This window comes from Bombina bombina, chromosome 10 (assembly GCF_027579735.1).
Source record: "Bombina bombina isolate aBomBom1 chromosome 10, aBomBom1.pri, whole genome shotgun sequence".
Taxonomy (NCBI): Eukaryota; Metazoa; Chordata; class Amphibia; order Anura; family Bombinatoridae; genus Bombina; species Bombina bombina.
The window spans coordinates 102429372-102445555 of record NC_069508.1 but is presented as its reverse complement, the minus strand read 5'-3'; the positions used below and the strand labels follow the sequence as shown (position 1 = coordinate 102445555).

General features: G+C 42.7%; 1 protein-coding gene across 7 annotated transcripts in view; it reads left to right on the top strand.

The window, feature by feature from the left end:
• The window catches only part of RALGPS2 (Ral GEF with PH domain and SH3 binding motif 2), a 619002-nt gene that overhangs the window by 587499 nt on the left and 15319 nt on the right, over positions 1-16184 (top strand). For all 7 annotated transcript variants that reach the window (XM_053693284.1, XM_053693289.1, XM_053693287.1 and 4 more), the window contains one exon: positions 6980-7071. In XM_053693284.1, coding sequence (XP_053549259.1) covers positions 6980-7071 — 92 coding nt within the window. The remainder of the gene's footprint in view (positions 1-6979; positions 7072-16184) is intronic.

The window sequence follows — 16184 nt, the reverse complement described above, 5'->3', positions numbered from 1 at the left end:
ACGAATTACAGCTCATTCCACCAGAGCTGTGGCTTCCACATGGGCTTTCAAGAATGAGGCTTCTGTTGAACAGATTTGTAAGGCAGCGACTTGGTCTTCACTGCATACATTCGCCAAATTTTACAAATTCAATACTTTTGCTTCTTCGGAGGCTATTTTTGGGAGAAAGGTTTTGCAAGCAGTGGTGCCTTCCGTTTAGGTTACCTGACTTGTTCCCTCCCTTCATCCGTGTCCTATTGCTTTGGTATTGGTATCCCACAAGTAAGGATGAATCCGTGGACTGAATACACCAAGTAAGAGAAAACAGAATTTATGCTTACCTGATAAATTTCTTTCTCTTACAGGTGTATTCAGTCCACTGCCCGCCCTGATATTTAAGTCGGGTTTAAATTTAATTTTCTATAACTACAGTCACCACTGCACCTTATGGTTCTCCTTTTTCTCCTAATCGTCGGTCGAATGACTGGGGGGGGCGGAGCCTGAGGGGAGCTATATGGACAGCTTTGCTGTGTGCTCTCTTTGCCATTTCCTGTAGGGAATGAGAATATCCCACAAGTAAGGATGAATCCGTGGACTGAATACACCTGTAAGAGAAAGTAATTTATCAGGTAAGCATAAATTCTGTTTTTTTAGTTGCTTAAAGGGATATGAAACACCCAAAAAATATTTTGTGATTCACACAGAGTTTACGATTTGTAAAACGTTTGTTCCCATGATATTGTGCGTTGAAGAGATACTTATGTAGGTGTCTGGAAAACTACATGGCAGGAAATAGTGCTGCCATATAGTGCTCTAGCAAATGGATTACAATCTTGCAAAACTGCTGCCATAGAGTGCTCCAGACACGTGCACGCGCCTGAGCTTACCTCCCTGCTTTTCAACAATAGATACCAAGAGAATAAAGAAAATGTCAATAATAGAATATTGTTTAAAATTACATACTCTGTCTAAATCATGAAAGAAAAAAATTTGCATTTCATGTCCCTTTAAACAAGTGATGAATGAAATTGAGACCCTACACAAATAGAAAGAAGAGCTCAACCAGTGAATAAACAATAGCATAATAGCTTGTTCTATGGTTAGTTACAACCCCAGAAGCAGCCTCTTTTTGCCTGGCATGTGCCATACAGCGAGAGGACATTTCCTGTAGTATATGGGTCTGATCCTTACTAAACAGTACAGTACAGGACCAAACTGATATACTACAGGAACGTTCTCCTCTGTGTATGGCACATGCTGGTCAAAAAGAGGCTGCTTCTAGGGTGGTAACTAGCAATAGAATTAGCTATTGCGCTATTGTTCATTTCCTGGTTAAGCGCTTCTCTCTTTTTGTCTATGAAAATTGAAACCCTATAGAGATTCTTACATTTATCAAGCTGTTTTCAGTGAAGGTTTAAGCAAACACATTCTTTCAAGCCCATAACAAAGTTTAGGAAATATGTAAAAAAAAATATATTTAACCTATATTAGATCCCAAAATTGAGGTCTAGGTTTTTTACTTGCCTCTATTGAGGGGAAAATGTTAGGACTACAAGTGTTTAATAAAGGAACATTAAACACTACATAAATGTTAGATAGAATGAAGCATTCAAAGAAAAATTAGTCTGTGATTAACATGTAGATGTAGTTTTTGAAGTTTCATTAGCTGTTTAAATATTTTCAAAATAAGTGTAAAGTTTTAGTGTCTATAAAACAATGGGAGCTGCCATGTTGTAACTTAGGTTACCTTCTCTGCTGTGGCCAATTACAGACAGTTATAAATAGGTCACTAAAGTGTGCAGCCAATGGCTGTGTGGAATTTGCTTTTCTAACAGGAACTGAAAAGCTCACAATTTCAAAATGGAATTACATGAAAAGGGGCAAAATAAATTGTGAACGTTTGTAGAGGAAATGTGTATGTGTGTGTGTGTGTATATATATATATATATATATATATATATATATATATATATATATAAAAGTGTTTTATGTCCCTTTAATTGAGCTCTTCCTTTACACCAGGGGAACGCTTGATTTTCTTTCTAATGACACAGTGAGTCCACGGATCATCATCAATTACTGTTGGGAATATCACTCCTGGCCAGCAGGAGGAGGCAAAGAGCACCACATCAAAGCTGTTAAGTATCACTTCCCTTCCCACAACTCTTTGCCTTCAGAAGAGGTGAAGTTTTTGTTGTCTGAAGAAGAATGGATTTCACGTCAATCAAGATTTTATTATTGTGAAAGCCAGGGTAGGATTGCTCTATCTTTTCCCCTCAAGATTGGGTATAGCCATACTCCACGTTAGTCTCTTCAGTAGGGCAGTTGTGGCTTTAAAGCAGTTAGGAACTTGTGAGGTGGGCCTTACTGCGTTTTTCTAACATGTTGCTGCCCTAGTATAGAAAGCCTGAGTAAGTTTACTCTGTCTTTCTTTTTTCACAGACCTCTGTAAGGAGTCGGCATCCTTCAATGTTATGTGAGCGGTCCTCCTGCTGGACGGCTAGATGCAGGTAACTGCCTATTGTCTTCTGGGGCTAGGAAGCTGGCACTTTAGAGCCATTGAAAATATATTGAGCTCTCTGCAATTTATTGAAGGGACTTTACATAATCCTGAGTGGAGATTGTTAAGGCAGAAGACAGGCACTGTTAGGCATTTGACAGAAGACAGTAATTAACTCCCCTCATTAATAGGAAGGGGTTAATTTCTTATTGGGGTTTATTCGAGGCGCAAAATATACATTTGCTCTCTCTAAACAGGATTCTAGTTTATTATTATCAGGAAGAGAGGATTCCATTATGTGTTTTCCCTCCATAGCCTAAGGGTCTTGTGAGGTAGAGCCTCTGCATCAGTACCTTTATTTAGGGGCTTTATGGTGTTTGCATTTACTTTTAGCGCTATTTTGCATTTGCTTTATTGCGGCTTGTGGCTCTGTTATGTTTTTCTGTCGTCTGGGAAGCGCGCGTTAGGTTAATGGCGCAGCTTCTCACAGCCTGGTCAGCTCCTCCTTCTCCAGAGCGGCATCGACCGCGTCTGTGTGTAAATACAGCATGTAGTTTGCTGTTTAGATCTGTTACGGCTGATGTCATGTAGCCAGCCGTCTTATTATTTCTAAATCCTTTTTGTGTTATATGGGGGAGAAGAGTGAGAATATATTTGCTCCGTTATTATTATTATTATTATTATTAGTTAGTTTAGTTAAAGAGCCCGTGTGTTTTTTCCCTTTGAGACAAAACGGATACTTTTAAAGAGACAGAACTACTTTAAATGTATAATCTTTATTTACATTTTTTCTAGATTCAGCTTCCTGGTGGGTTTAGTCACTTTTGGGGGCTGTATCAGGGTTCTGTTTATTGCAACACAATGTTATTGTGCAAATCATATTCTGTCCAAACGATATGAGTGTGCTCTCCATTTAAAAACGTTGTTCTACAAGTAGCAGTTTACAGGAAAGCAATCATCTCTGCATAATCTGTGACTGTTATATTTTTTAAAGTGACAGTCTCGTTTTTTCATTGTAATATTTAGATATTAAAATATAATTTTTTGGTTTTATAGACACAAATATTGTTTACAAATATACAATTATGCATGTTCTTGTTTCGCTAAATCTCCTGAGTTAGGGATAACGCGTTGTCTCTGAACCCAATGTCTCCCAGGATAATGCTGTGTAGGTATTTCCACAGTTTTCTCCTTCCACGTCCCTAGCCTTTATGGCGTCACCTGCTGTGCCCTGCGGTTCCTCATCTCCTGGAGGAGTTATTTGCTGTAGAATCTGTTGCTCATTTATCTTTTGGGTATCTTTAGCATTATCTGCTTTTCCTTTTTTCAGAGGGAAAATCACAGAAGGAATATTAGGTATTCAGATAGTAAGGTTTCTGTATGGCCTGCTGCTACACTGTTTGCCTTCCTCGTAGGTCTGATGAGGAGGATACGTCAGTAGCCTCTGAGGATAAATTCTCAGATGTGGTCAGTATAATTCCTTTATCTGTTGCAGAAGTTGTATCCTTCAGATTTCAGGCTGAACACCTTTGTGTGTGATAAAGGAGGTTTTTGGCTGCTTTGGAGCGACTCTGATTCGTCTGTCGTCATCAATCCCTAAAGAATCTAGTAAATTTTATAGATACTAAGAAAATCATGCTCACAGGAATGGGAGAGCCACTCTTAGAGTTTTTTCTCTGTCTCCTGTCCTTAAAAGGACATTTTCTGTCATTGTCTTCATTAAATGTAGGTTTATTTGGTAATTTTATATTGCCACTGTGGCAAGTGCGGCATCTTATTGGTGCAACGCCTTATTTGTTCCAATGGTAGGGACTCCTTTAAGGAGGAGATCCTGAACTAAATTAAGGCTCTTGAACTAGCCAATTCCTTTATTTCTGATGCTACCATCTTAGTCTTTAAGCAGGGAGCCAAGATATCGAACTTCGCCGAGCTAGCCTGCGGGGCTTTGTGGCTATATCATGGTCAGTGGACTTTTCCAAGCTTCTGGCGTTTCCTTACAAGAGTAAGACCTTGTTTGGTCTGGATCTGACAGGCATATTTCTGATAGTTCAGGGATACTAGGGTTACGGCGTTGGACTTAAGATCCAAAGAACATATGTCCGTGTGGGTTTGCACCCCACTTCTGGTACCAGTTTAAAGATGTTCTACCACAAGACGAGAAGGTGATGAATCTCTCTGTCTTTAATCATGGATATGAGATATCCCAGATAGGCTGTTGGCATAGTATCTCAGGGTTACTACATGATAGTCATTCTTTCCTTTCCTAAAGCAGGTCCCTTCTCAGGTTTATCGGCACCAGATAACAGTGAGGTAATTTGGTAGTGCGTTTGGAACTTATATCCCCTTTGAGGGATTGTTCCAGTTCTTGTATGAGAGCAGGATCTAGGAATTTTTATAATGTATTTGGACCTTAAGTGCCTCAACTAGTTGTGTCCCAAGGATCAACTCTGGGCACTGGTGTGACAAGCACTCCATTCTAGGTCTGCTCATGGTGACATAGTCATGAAGGATTCTGAGATTGACTTTTCTCTCACTCACTTTCAGTTGATTATTAATACCTTATGGTATTGCTTAATGACTAACACACCTAGCTGGGAAACCAAAGGTCGAGAGTTTGAATCCTCCCACATGGGGTTGGTTCTTGGTGTTGTGGCTTATTCGTCTGCCCTTGGAATTTAGAGAGCTTTTGGTTATCTAAAGCTCCTGGTTCTAAAAACTCTTCCCTTTGGCCTTGCCGTGGCTCTAAGTGGGGGCTATATTGCAGGTTTCATGGAATTGCTGTGAGGCCTTTCCTGAAGGTCATAATGGTTCAGGCGACATTTTTTCAACAAGTAAACTCTCATACTGAGACCTTGTTGTTGATTCAATCTGTGAGTCTACGGACCGGGGACCTTGTGGTCTTGGAGGATAGATCTGGATCTGTCGACTCGAGATTTTTCCCTGTGGATCGGAGAGGGAAGCCTATGAGAGGAGCCTATGCATTCCTTAGATATTAAGTTGTTATCTTGGAAAGTTTTGTTCTTGTTGCTGTTTCCTCTACTCAGGAAGTTTCAGAGCTCTCGGCACTACAGTGTGATTCCCCTTATCTTACCTTTCATTTTGATAAGGTGGTTTTGCGTACTAAGTTGGGTTTCTTGCCTAAAGTTGTTTTGTTCAAGAATATTAATCAGGAAATAGTTGTTCCTTCTTTGTTTATAACCTAGATTTTGTTCGTGCACTGAAATTCTTTCTGCAGGAGACTAAGGACTATCGTCAGTCCTCTGCCTTATTGTTTGTTTTTCTGGGAAACGCAAGGGTCAGAAAGCTTCAGCTACTGCGCTTTCCTTTTGACTGAAGAGTGTTATCCGTTCGGCCTATGAGACTGCTGGACAGCAAGCTCCCGAGGAAATCACAGCTCATTTCATTAGGGCTGTCTCTTCTTCCTGGGTTTTGAAGTATGAAGCTTTTGTGGAACAGATTTGCAAGGCTGCAACTTGGTCATCTTTGCATACTTTTTCTAAATTTTCTAAAGTTTTGATACTTTTGCCTTAGCTGAGGCTTTTTTTGGGAGAAAGGTTCTTCAAGCAGTGGTGCCTTCTGTTTAGGTTCCTGTCTTGTCCCTCCCTTATCATCTGTGTCCTCTAGCTTGGGTATTGATTCCCAACAGTAATTGATGATGATCCGTGGGCTCACCGTGTCATTAGAAAGAAAACAAAATTTATGCTTACCTGATAAATTTATTTTTTTGACACAGTGAGTCCACAGCCCGCCCTGTTTTTCAGACAGTTTTTTTTTTGTCCTATTAACCTCAGGCACCCTCTGCACCTTGTGCTATTTCCTTTCTCTTCTTTTCCTTCGGTCGAATGACTGGGGGTTGTGGGAAGGGAAGTGATACTTAACAGCTTTGATGTGGTGCTCTTTGCCTCCTCCTGCTGGCCAGGAGTGATATCCCCAACAGTAATTGATGATGATCCGTGGACTCACCGTGTCAAGGAAGAAATTTATCAGGTAAGCATACATTTTGTTTTTGTTTTTCATGGAGGGATTATCATTATTGGTGTAATTAGCTAAGGACTACACTAAATTATTTTCACACTTCTGCTAAACATAACACCTCAATTTAAAATTAGATTATAATCGGATTTTAAAAAATATATAGGAAATTTGATACTATTATTTAATTTAAAAAATTATTTTTTTTTACTACTCAAATTTACAGTAATTGGTGCGAACACAAGTGCTTAATTAACAATGAGAATTGTGGAACTGCTTTTTCTATAACAAGTTACAGCTGTCTGTTCTGCTTAGTATAACAAAAAGTAAATCCAGCTTCATTAAAAAGATAGTTTTACCTTTTTTCCTATAGGGTCATCACAACAATAAGCAGCACACAGAGAGATGCAAAGTGATAGCATACTCTCCCATCTCACTGCTAGCATAACATTACTGTGTTTTATCACAAAGAATAATATGAAAGTGATTTTGATACTGTTTAACTTTTTTTTTTTTTTTTTGCTTTAGGAAATTCTTACAAGTTCCAGGCTGGTAATCGCATGAATGCAATGCTGTGGTTCAAACATCTCAGCAATGCCTGCCAAAGCAACCGACAACAGGTGAGAAACTCCATCTGATGGTATTAAAGGGATAGTCTAGTCAAAATTAAACTTTCATGATTCAGAAAGAGCAGGCAATTTTAAGCAACTTTCTAATTTACTCCTATTATCTTTTTTTTCTTTTGGTATCTTTATTTGAAAAAGCTAGATTGTAAGCTTAGGAGTCCGGCCCATTTTTGGTTCAGCACCTGGGTAGCGCTTGCTGATTGGTGTCTAAATGTAGCCTCCAATCAGCAAGCGCTACCCTGGATGCTGAACCAAAAATGGGCAGGTTCCTAAGATTACATTCTTGCCTTTTCACTAAAAGATACCCAGAGAACAAAATTTTTTATAATAGGAGTAAATTAGAAAGTTGCTTAAAATTGCCTGCTCTATCTGAATCAGGAAAGTTTAATTTTGACTAGACTATTCTTTAAGGTTAATTTCATACCATTACAAGAGCAGTGTAATAACTTTCATGGCTTTTGGCAGCATTTTAAAATCTGAGGCTAATCCAAAGCCTTTGAAAAATTTATTATGTAGTTTTAATTGGTTTTGCACGTCACCTTTACCTTTTATTGATGTAATTTGATTAGTATTAAAAAAGGTTTTTGAGAATTTTTTGCATAATCTTTTTACTTTTTTTGAAAATCTTTTCTTCCTAAGATAGGGAGAGTCCACAGCTTCATTCCTTACTGTTGGGAAATACAACACCTGGCCACCAGAAGGCAGACACCCCAGCCAAAGGCTTAAATATCCCTCCCACTTCCTTATTACCTCAGTCATTCTTTGCCTTTCGTCACGTTAGACGGTGGCAGAGAAGTGTCAGAAGATTCGGAGAGTCCTGAAAAAGGGTATTTGCCCTTCAAGATAGGACTGGAGTTTTAAGTAGTCATGTCAACCTCTTAGTGAGATTATTGCTGAAAGTCTGGAGATGCAGAGAAACTTTCTGCAAAACCATCCAGACTACTGCTAACAGCTCCTAAGCAATCAGTGTTGACGAGTTTCACTGCCTGCTTTCTCACACTCAAGTCCATATCAAGAGCGCTGCTATAAGACTGTCACACTTGAGAGGTTGTGTTCTGTTCCACAACATGGATCCTGGAGGTAAGATAATTTCAATTTTACACATAAAATGCTATAACAGGGTCACAGTGTGGCTCCTTTATACCTTGATAGGATCCAGGGTTAAAATCCTGAGGCTCTGTCCCGAGGGACATGCTTCTTAAGGTCATCTTGGTAAATTGTGATGATCCAGATGGAGAGCTGTTTGGGGTGCCAGGAAGGCACAGGGGTTGTGGACTCAGGCGGAGTCCTCCCTCCCGATTAATATTTTGGAACTATGAGCAATTTTCAAGACTTTGAAGGCTTGGCCACTTCTGGGTTTGTCCCAGTTTATCAGATTCCAATCAGATAATATAACCTCAGTGGCTTACATCAACCATCAGGGGGGAACGAGAAGTTCCTTGGCGATGAAGGAAGTATCTCCGATTTTGGAGTGGGTGGAGGCCCACAGCTGTTTGCTGTCAGTAATCCACATTCTGGGTGCGGACATCTGGGAGGTGGATTTTCTCAGCAAGCCATCCTTCCATCCAGGGGAATGGGCTCTCCATCCCAAGGTGTTTGCAGAGGTATGCAGCAAGTGGGGGACGCCGGAGATTGATCTCATGGTGTCCCGTCTCAATACTAAGCTACCCAGGTACGGGTCGAGGGATCCCCAAGCGGATCTAATAGATGCACTAGCAGTGCCCTGGAGGTTCAAACTCATATCTTTTTCCTGCATTACCGCTTCTTCCTCGAGTGGTGGCCCGCATTAAGCAGGAGCGGGTATCAGTAATTCTGATTGCTCCATCATGGCCGTGAAGGACGTGGTTAGCTGATCTAGTGGGGATGTCCTCATCTCCTTCGTGGAAGTTACCTTGTCGCAGAGACCTGCTGATACAAGGTCCATTTGTTTATCAAAATCTAGATTCTCTGAGGCTGACTGCATGGAGATTGAATGCTTAGTCTTCGTCAAGAGAGGTTTCTCTGAGAGTGTCATTGATACTCTTATTCAAGGTCGTAAAGCAGTTACTTGGCGTATCTACCACAAGGTGTGGAGGACCTACTTATTCTGGTGTGAAGAGCGTGGTTTTTCCTGGCACAGAGTTAAGGTTGCCAGGATCTTATCTTTTCTCCAGGATGGGCTGGAGAAGGGCCTTTCTGCTAGTTCCCTGAGGGGTCAGATTTCGGCCCTGTTGGTTTTATTGCACAAGAGACTGGCTGAGCTTCGAGACATGCAGTTCTCCTTTGTTTTGGCTCTGATTAGGATCAGACATGTGTTTAGATCTGGGGCTCCTCCTTATTCTTCGGGTTTTGCAACAGGTTCCATTTGAGCCTCTGCATTCCGACAAATTGTTATCTTGGAAGGTTCTCTTTTTATTGGCTATTGCCTCTGCGCGCAGAGTTTCTGAGATCTCTGCTTTGCAATGTGAGCCCCCTTATCTGATTTTTCATGCAGATAAGGCAGTTTTATGTACTAAATTAGGTTTTCTTCCCAAGGTTCTGTGAGATCGCAACATCAATCAATGGATTGTGGTTCCTTCTTTGTGTCCTAATCCTTCTTCATCGAAGGAACGCTTACTTTACAATTTGGATGTGGTTTACGCCTTGAAGTTCTATCTTTAGGCCACTAAGGAGTTTAGACAATCATCCTCTTTGTTGTCTATTCGGGGAAGCTTAAGGGGTAGAAGGCTACTTTGACTTCCCTATCTTTTTGGTTAAGGAGTGTCATCCGCTTAGCTTACGAGACAATGGGACATTGTCCTCCTGAGAGGATAACGGCTCATTCCACTAGAGCAGTGGCTTCCTCTTGGGCCTTTAAGAACGAGGCCTCTATGGATCAGATTTGTAAGGCGGCTACCTGGTCCTCCTTAAATACTTTTTCAAAATTTTACAAGTTTGATGTTTTTGCTTCGGCTGAAGCAGCTTTGGGGAGAAAAGTTTTGTTCCCTCCTGTTATTTATTCAGTGTCCTCTGGAGCTTGGGTATAGTTTTCCCAACAGTAAGGAATAAAGCCATGGACTCTCCCTATCTTAGGAAGGAAAACATAATTTATGCTTACCAGATAAATTCCTTTCCTTCCGTATAGTTAGAGTCCACGGCCCCGGCACATTTTTCTTTGTCTATGGGTGGTCCCCTATTATTTATTTTATCTTCTGGCACCATTTATACCCTAATGTTTCATCTACATTTCCTTGTTCCCTCGGCAGAATGACTGGGGTAATGAGGAAGTGGGTGGGTTATTTAAGCCTTTGGCTGGGGTGTCTTTGCCTCCTCCTGGTGACCAGGTGTTGTTTTTCCCAACAGTAAGGAATGAAGCCGTGGACTCTCCCTATCCGGAAGGAAAGGAATTTATCTGGTAAGCATAAATTATGTTTCTCCAACATTGGTGTGTCCAGTCCACGGCGTCATCCTTACTTGTGGGATATTCTCTTCCCCAACAGGAAATGGCAAAGAGTCCCAGCAAAGCTGGTCACATGATCCCTCCTAGGCTCCGCCCACCTCAGTCATTCTCTTTGCCGTTGCACAGGCAACATCTCCACGGAGATGGTTAAGAGTTTTTTTGGTGTTTAAATGTAGTTTTTATTCTTCTATCAAGTGTTTGTTATTTTAAAATAGTGCTGGTATGTACTATTTACTCTGAAACAGAAAAAGGATGAAGATTTCTGTTTGTAAGAGGAAGATGATTTTAGCAGACAGTTACTAAAATCGCAAAACAGAATCAGAAGCAGTCTGCCAGGAACGAACAGCAGCATCAATAGCTTGTTCTATGGCCCGGTTGCCACCTGGTAGTAGCTTCTTTCTGCCCAATTGTGCTTTTCACAGAGGAAAACTTTCCTGTAGTATATCAGTCTGATCCCGCCGACAGGGTCAGTCCAGCCCCGAAATACCAGGCAATTCTCCTCTGAACAAGGAACATGACAACCCCAGACGATCGTTTCGGCCTCCTTTGGGCCTCTTCAGTGAGGTGCAGCCATATCCCTCTAAGCACATTGGGCAACGATCGTCTGGGGTTGTCATGTTCCTTGTTCAGAGGAGAATTGCCTGGTATTTCAGGGCTGGACTGACCTTACTTGGCGGGATCAGACTGATATACTTCAGGAAAGTTTTCTTCTGTGAAAAGCACACTGGTCTAAAAGAGGCTGCTTCCGGGTGGTAAATCGCCATAGAACAAGCCACTGAGCTGTTGTTCGTTCCTGGTAGAGCGCTTCTCTCTTTGTATGCAAATTATTATGACCCTGGGGAAGTCTCCCTATGGGTGATGGGGGAAACCAGACGTGGACTCCTTGCCCAGTGTGCTTAGAGGAATGTGGCTGCACCTCACTGACAAGGCCCATAGGAGGCCGAAACGATCGTCTGGGGTTGTCATGTTCCTTGTTCAGAGGAGAATTGCCTGGTATTTCAGGGCTGGACTGACCTTACTTGGCGGGATCAGACTGATATACTTCAGGAAAGTTTTCTTCTGTGAAAAGCACACTGGTCTAAAAGAGGCTGCTTCCGGGTGGTAAATCGCCATAGAACAAGCCACTGAGCTGTTGTTCGTTCCTGGTAGAGCGCTTCTCTCTTTGTATGCAAATTATTATGACCCTGGGGAAGTCTCCCTATGGGTGATGGGGGAAACCAGACGTGGACTCCTTGCCCAGTGTGCTTAGAGGAATGTGGCTGCACCTCACTGACGAGGCCCATAGGAGGCCGAAACGATCGTCTGGGGTTGTCATGTTCCTTGTTCAGAGGAGAATTGCCTGGTATTTCAGGGCTGGACTGACCTTACTTGGCGGGATCAGACTGATATACTTCAGGAAAGTTTTCTTCTGTGAAAAGCACACTGGTCTAAAAGAGGCTGCTTCCGGGTGGTAAATCGCCATAGAACAAGCCACTGAGCTGTTGTTCGTTCCTGGTAGAGCGCTTCTCTCTTTGTATGCAAATTATTATGACCCTGGGGAAGTCTCCCTATGGGTGATGGGGGAAACCAGACGTGGACTCCTTGCCCAGTGTGCTTAGAGGAATGTGGCTGCACCTCACTGACGAGGCCCATAGGAGGCCGAAACGATCGTCTGGGGTTGTCATGTTCCTTGTTCAGAGGAGAATTGCCTGGTATTTCAGGGCTGGACTGACCTTACTTGGTGGGATCAGACTGATATACTTCAGGAAAGTTTTCTTCTGTGAAAAGCACACTGGTCTAAAAGAGGCTGCTTCCGGGTGGTAAATCGCCATAGAACAAGCCACTGAGCTGTTGTTCGTTCCTGGTAGAGCGCTTCTCTCTTTGTATGCAAATTATTATGACCCTGGGGAAGTCTCCCTATGGGTGATGGGGGAAACCAGACGTGGACTCCTTGCCCAGTGTGCTTAGAGGAATGTGGCTGCACCTCACTGACGAGGCCCATAGGAGGCCGAAACGATCGTCTGGGGTTGTCATGTTCCTTGTTCAGAGGAGAATTGCCTGGTATTTCAGGGCTGGACTGACCTTACTTGGCGGGATCAGACTGATATACTTCAGGAAAGTTTTCTTCTGGGAAAAGCACACTGGTCTAAAAGAGGCTGCTTCCGGGTGGTAAATCGCCATAGAACAAGCCACTGAGCTGTTGTTCGTTCCTGGTAGAGCGCTTCTCTCTTTGTATGCAAATTATTATGACCCTGGGGAAGTCTCCCTATGGGTGATGGGGGAAACCAGACGTGGACTCCTTGCCCAGTGTGCTTAGAGGAATGTGGCTGCACCTCACTGACGAGGCCCATAGGAGGCCGAAACGATCGTCTGGGGTTGTCATGTTCCTTGTTCAGAGGAGAATTGCCTGGTATTTCAGGGCTGGACTGACCTTACTTGGCGGGATCAGACTGATATACTTCAGGAAAGTTTTCTTCTGTGAAAAGCACACTGGTCTAAAAGAGGCTGCTTCCGGGTGGTAAATCGCCATAGAACAAGCCACTGAGCTGTTGTTCGTTCCTGGTAGAGCGCTTCTCTCTTTGTATGCAAATTATTATGACCCTGGGGAAGTCTCCCTATGGGTGATGGGGGAAACCAGACGTGGACTCCTTGCCCAGTGTGCTTAGAGGAATGTGGCTGCACCTCACTGACGAGGCCCATAGGAGGCCGAAACGATCGTCTGGGGTTGTCATGTTCCTTGTTCAGAGGAGAATTGCCTGGTATTTCAAGGCTGGACTGACCTTACTTGGTGGGATCAGACTGATATACTTCAGGAAAGTTTTCTTCTGTGAAAAGCACACTGGTCTAAAAGAGGCTGCTTCCGGGTGGTAAATCGCCATAGAACAAGCCACTGAGCTGTTGTTCGTTCCTGGTAGAGCGCTTCTCTCTTTGTATGCAAATTATTATGACCCTGGGGAAGTCTCCCTATGGGTGATGGGGGAAACCAGACGTGGACTCCTTGCCCAGTGTGCTTAGAGGAATGTGGCTGCACCTCACTGACGAGGCCCATAGGAGGCCGAAACGATCGTCTGGGGTTGTCATGTTCCTTGTTCAGAGGAGAATTGCCTGGTATTTCAGGGCTGGACTGACCTTACTTGGCGGGATCAGACTGATATACTTCAGGAAAGTTTTCTTCTGGGAAAAGCACACTGGTCTAAAAGAGGCTGCTTCCGGGTGGTAAATCGCCATAGAACAAGCCACTGAGCTGTTGTTCGTTCCTGGTAGAGCGCTTCTCTCTTTGTATGCAAATTATTATGACCCTGGGGAAGTCTCCCTATGGGTGATGGGGGAAACCAGACGTGGACTCCTTGCCCAGTGTGCTTAGAGGAATGTGGCTGCACCTCACTGACGAGGCCCATAGGAGGCCGAAACGATCGTCTGGGGTTGTCATGTTCCTTGTTCAGAGGAGAATTGCCTGGTATTTCAGGGCTGGACTGACCTTACTTGGCGGGATCAGACTGATATACTTCAGGAAAGTTTTCTTCTGTGAAAAGCACACTGGTCTAAAAGAGGCTGCTTCCGGGTGGTAAATCGCCATAGAACAAGCCACTGAGCTGTTGTTCGTTCCTGGTAGAGCGCTTCTCTCTTTGTATGCAAATTATTATGACCCTGGGGAAGTCTCCCTATGGGTGATGGGGGAAACCAGACGTGGACTCCTTGCCCAGTGTGCTTAGAGGAATGTGGCTGCACCTCACTGACGAGGCCCATAGGAGGCCGAAACGATCGTCTGGGGTTGTCATGTTCCTTGTTCAGAGGAGAATTGCCTGGTATTTCAAGGCTGGACTGACCTTACTTGGCGGGATCAGACTGATATACTTCAGGAAAGTTTTCTTCTGTGAAAAGCACACTGGTCTAAAAGAGGCTGCTTCCGGGTGGTAAATCGCCATAGAACAAGCCACTGAGCTGTTGTTCGTTCCTGGTAGAGCGCTTCTCTCTTTGTATGCAAGTTACTAAAATCGATTGCTGTTTCCACACAGGACTGTTGAGATGAAGTAACTTCAGTTGGGGGAAACAGTTAGCAGACCTTTCTGCTTAAGGTATGACTAGCCATATTTCTAACAAGACCATGTAATGCTGGAAGGCTGTCATTTCCCCTCATGGGGACCGGTAAGCCATTTTCTTAGTCAAACATAAAAGAATAAAGGGCTTCAAAAAGGGATTAAAAAACTGGTAGACATTTTTCTGGGCTAAAACGATTGCTTTACTAGGCATATTATGCAGATTCTAACTAATAATGGTTATTATAATCTTGGGGATTGTTTAGAAAAACGGCAGGCACTGTGTTGGACACCTTTTTCAGATGGGGCCTTTTCTAGTTATAGACAGAGCCTCATTTTCGCGCCACTAATGCGCAGTTGTTTTTGGAGAGCAAGGCATGCAGATGCATGTGTGAGGAGCTAAGAATCACTGAAAAAGCTTATAGAAGGCATCATTTGGTATCGTATCGTACCTCTGGGCTTGGTTGGGTCTCAGCAAAGCATATAGCTGGGACTGTATAGGGGTTAAATGTAAAAACGGCTCCGGTTCCGTTATTTTAAGGGTTAAAGCTCTGAAATTTGGTGTGCAATACTTTTAATGCTTTAAGACACTGTGGTGAAATTTTGGTGAATTTTGAACAATTCCTTCATACTTTTTCACATATTCAGTAATAAAGTGTTTTCAGTTTGAAATTTAAATTTAAAGTGACAGTAACGGTTTTATTTTAAAACGTTTTTTGTGCTTTGTTGACAAGTTTAAGCCTGTTTAACATGTCTGTACCATCAAATAAGCTATGTTCTATATGTATGAAAGCCAATGTGTCTCCCCATTTAAATTTATGTGATAATTGTGCCATAGTGTCCAAACAAAGTAAGGACAGTAATGCCACAGATAATGATATTGCCCAAGATGATTCCTCAAATGAGGGGAGTAAACATGATACTACATCATCCCCTACTGTGTCTACACCAGTTATGCCCACACAGGAGGCCCCTAGTACATCTAGTGCGCCAATACTTATTACCATGCAACAATTAACGGCTGTAATGGATAACTCTATAGCAAATCTTTTATCCAAAATGCCTACTTATCAGAGAAAGCGCGATTGCTCTGTTTTAAACACTGAAGAGCAAGAGGACGCTGATGATAACTGTTCTGACATACCCTCACACCAATCTGAAGGGGCCATGAGGGAGGTTTTGTCTGAGGGAGAAATTTCAGATTCAGGAAAGATTTCTCATCAAGCTGAACCTGATGTTGTGACATTTAAATTTAAATTAGAACATCTCCGCGCACTGCTTAAGGAGGTATTATCTACTCTGGATGATTGTGACAATTTGGTCATTCCAGAGAAGTTATGTAAGATGGACAAGTTTCTAGAGGTTCCGGTGCCCCCCAACGCTTTTCCTATACCCAAGCGGGTGGCGGACATAGTAAATAAAGAGTGGGAAAGGCCCGGCATACCTTTTGTCCCCCCCCCCCCTATATTTAAGAAATTATTTCCTATAGTCAACCCCAGAAAGGACTTATGGCAGACAGTCCCCAAGGTCGAGGGGGCGGTTTCTACTCTAAACAAACGCACTACTATTCCTATCGAAGATAGTTGTGCTTTCAAAGATCCTATGGATAAAAATTAGAGGGTTTGCTTAAAAAGATTTTTGTTCAGCAAGGTTACCTTCTACAACCAATTTCA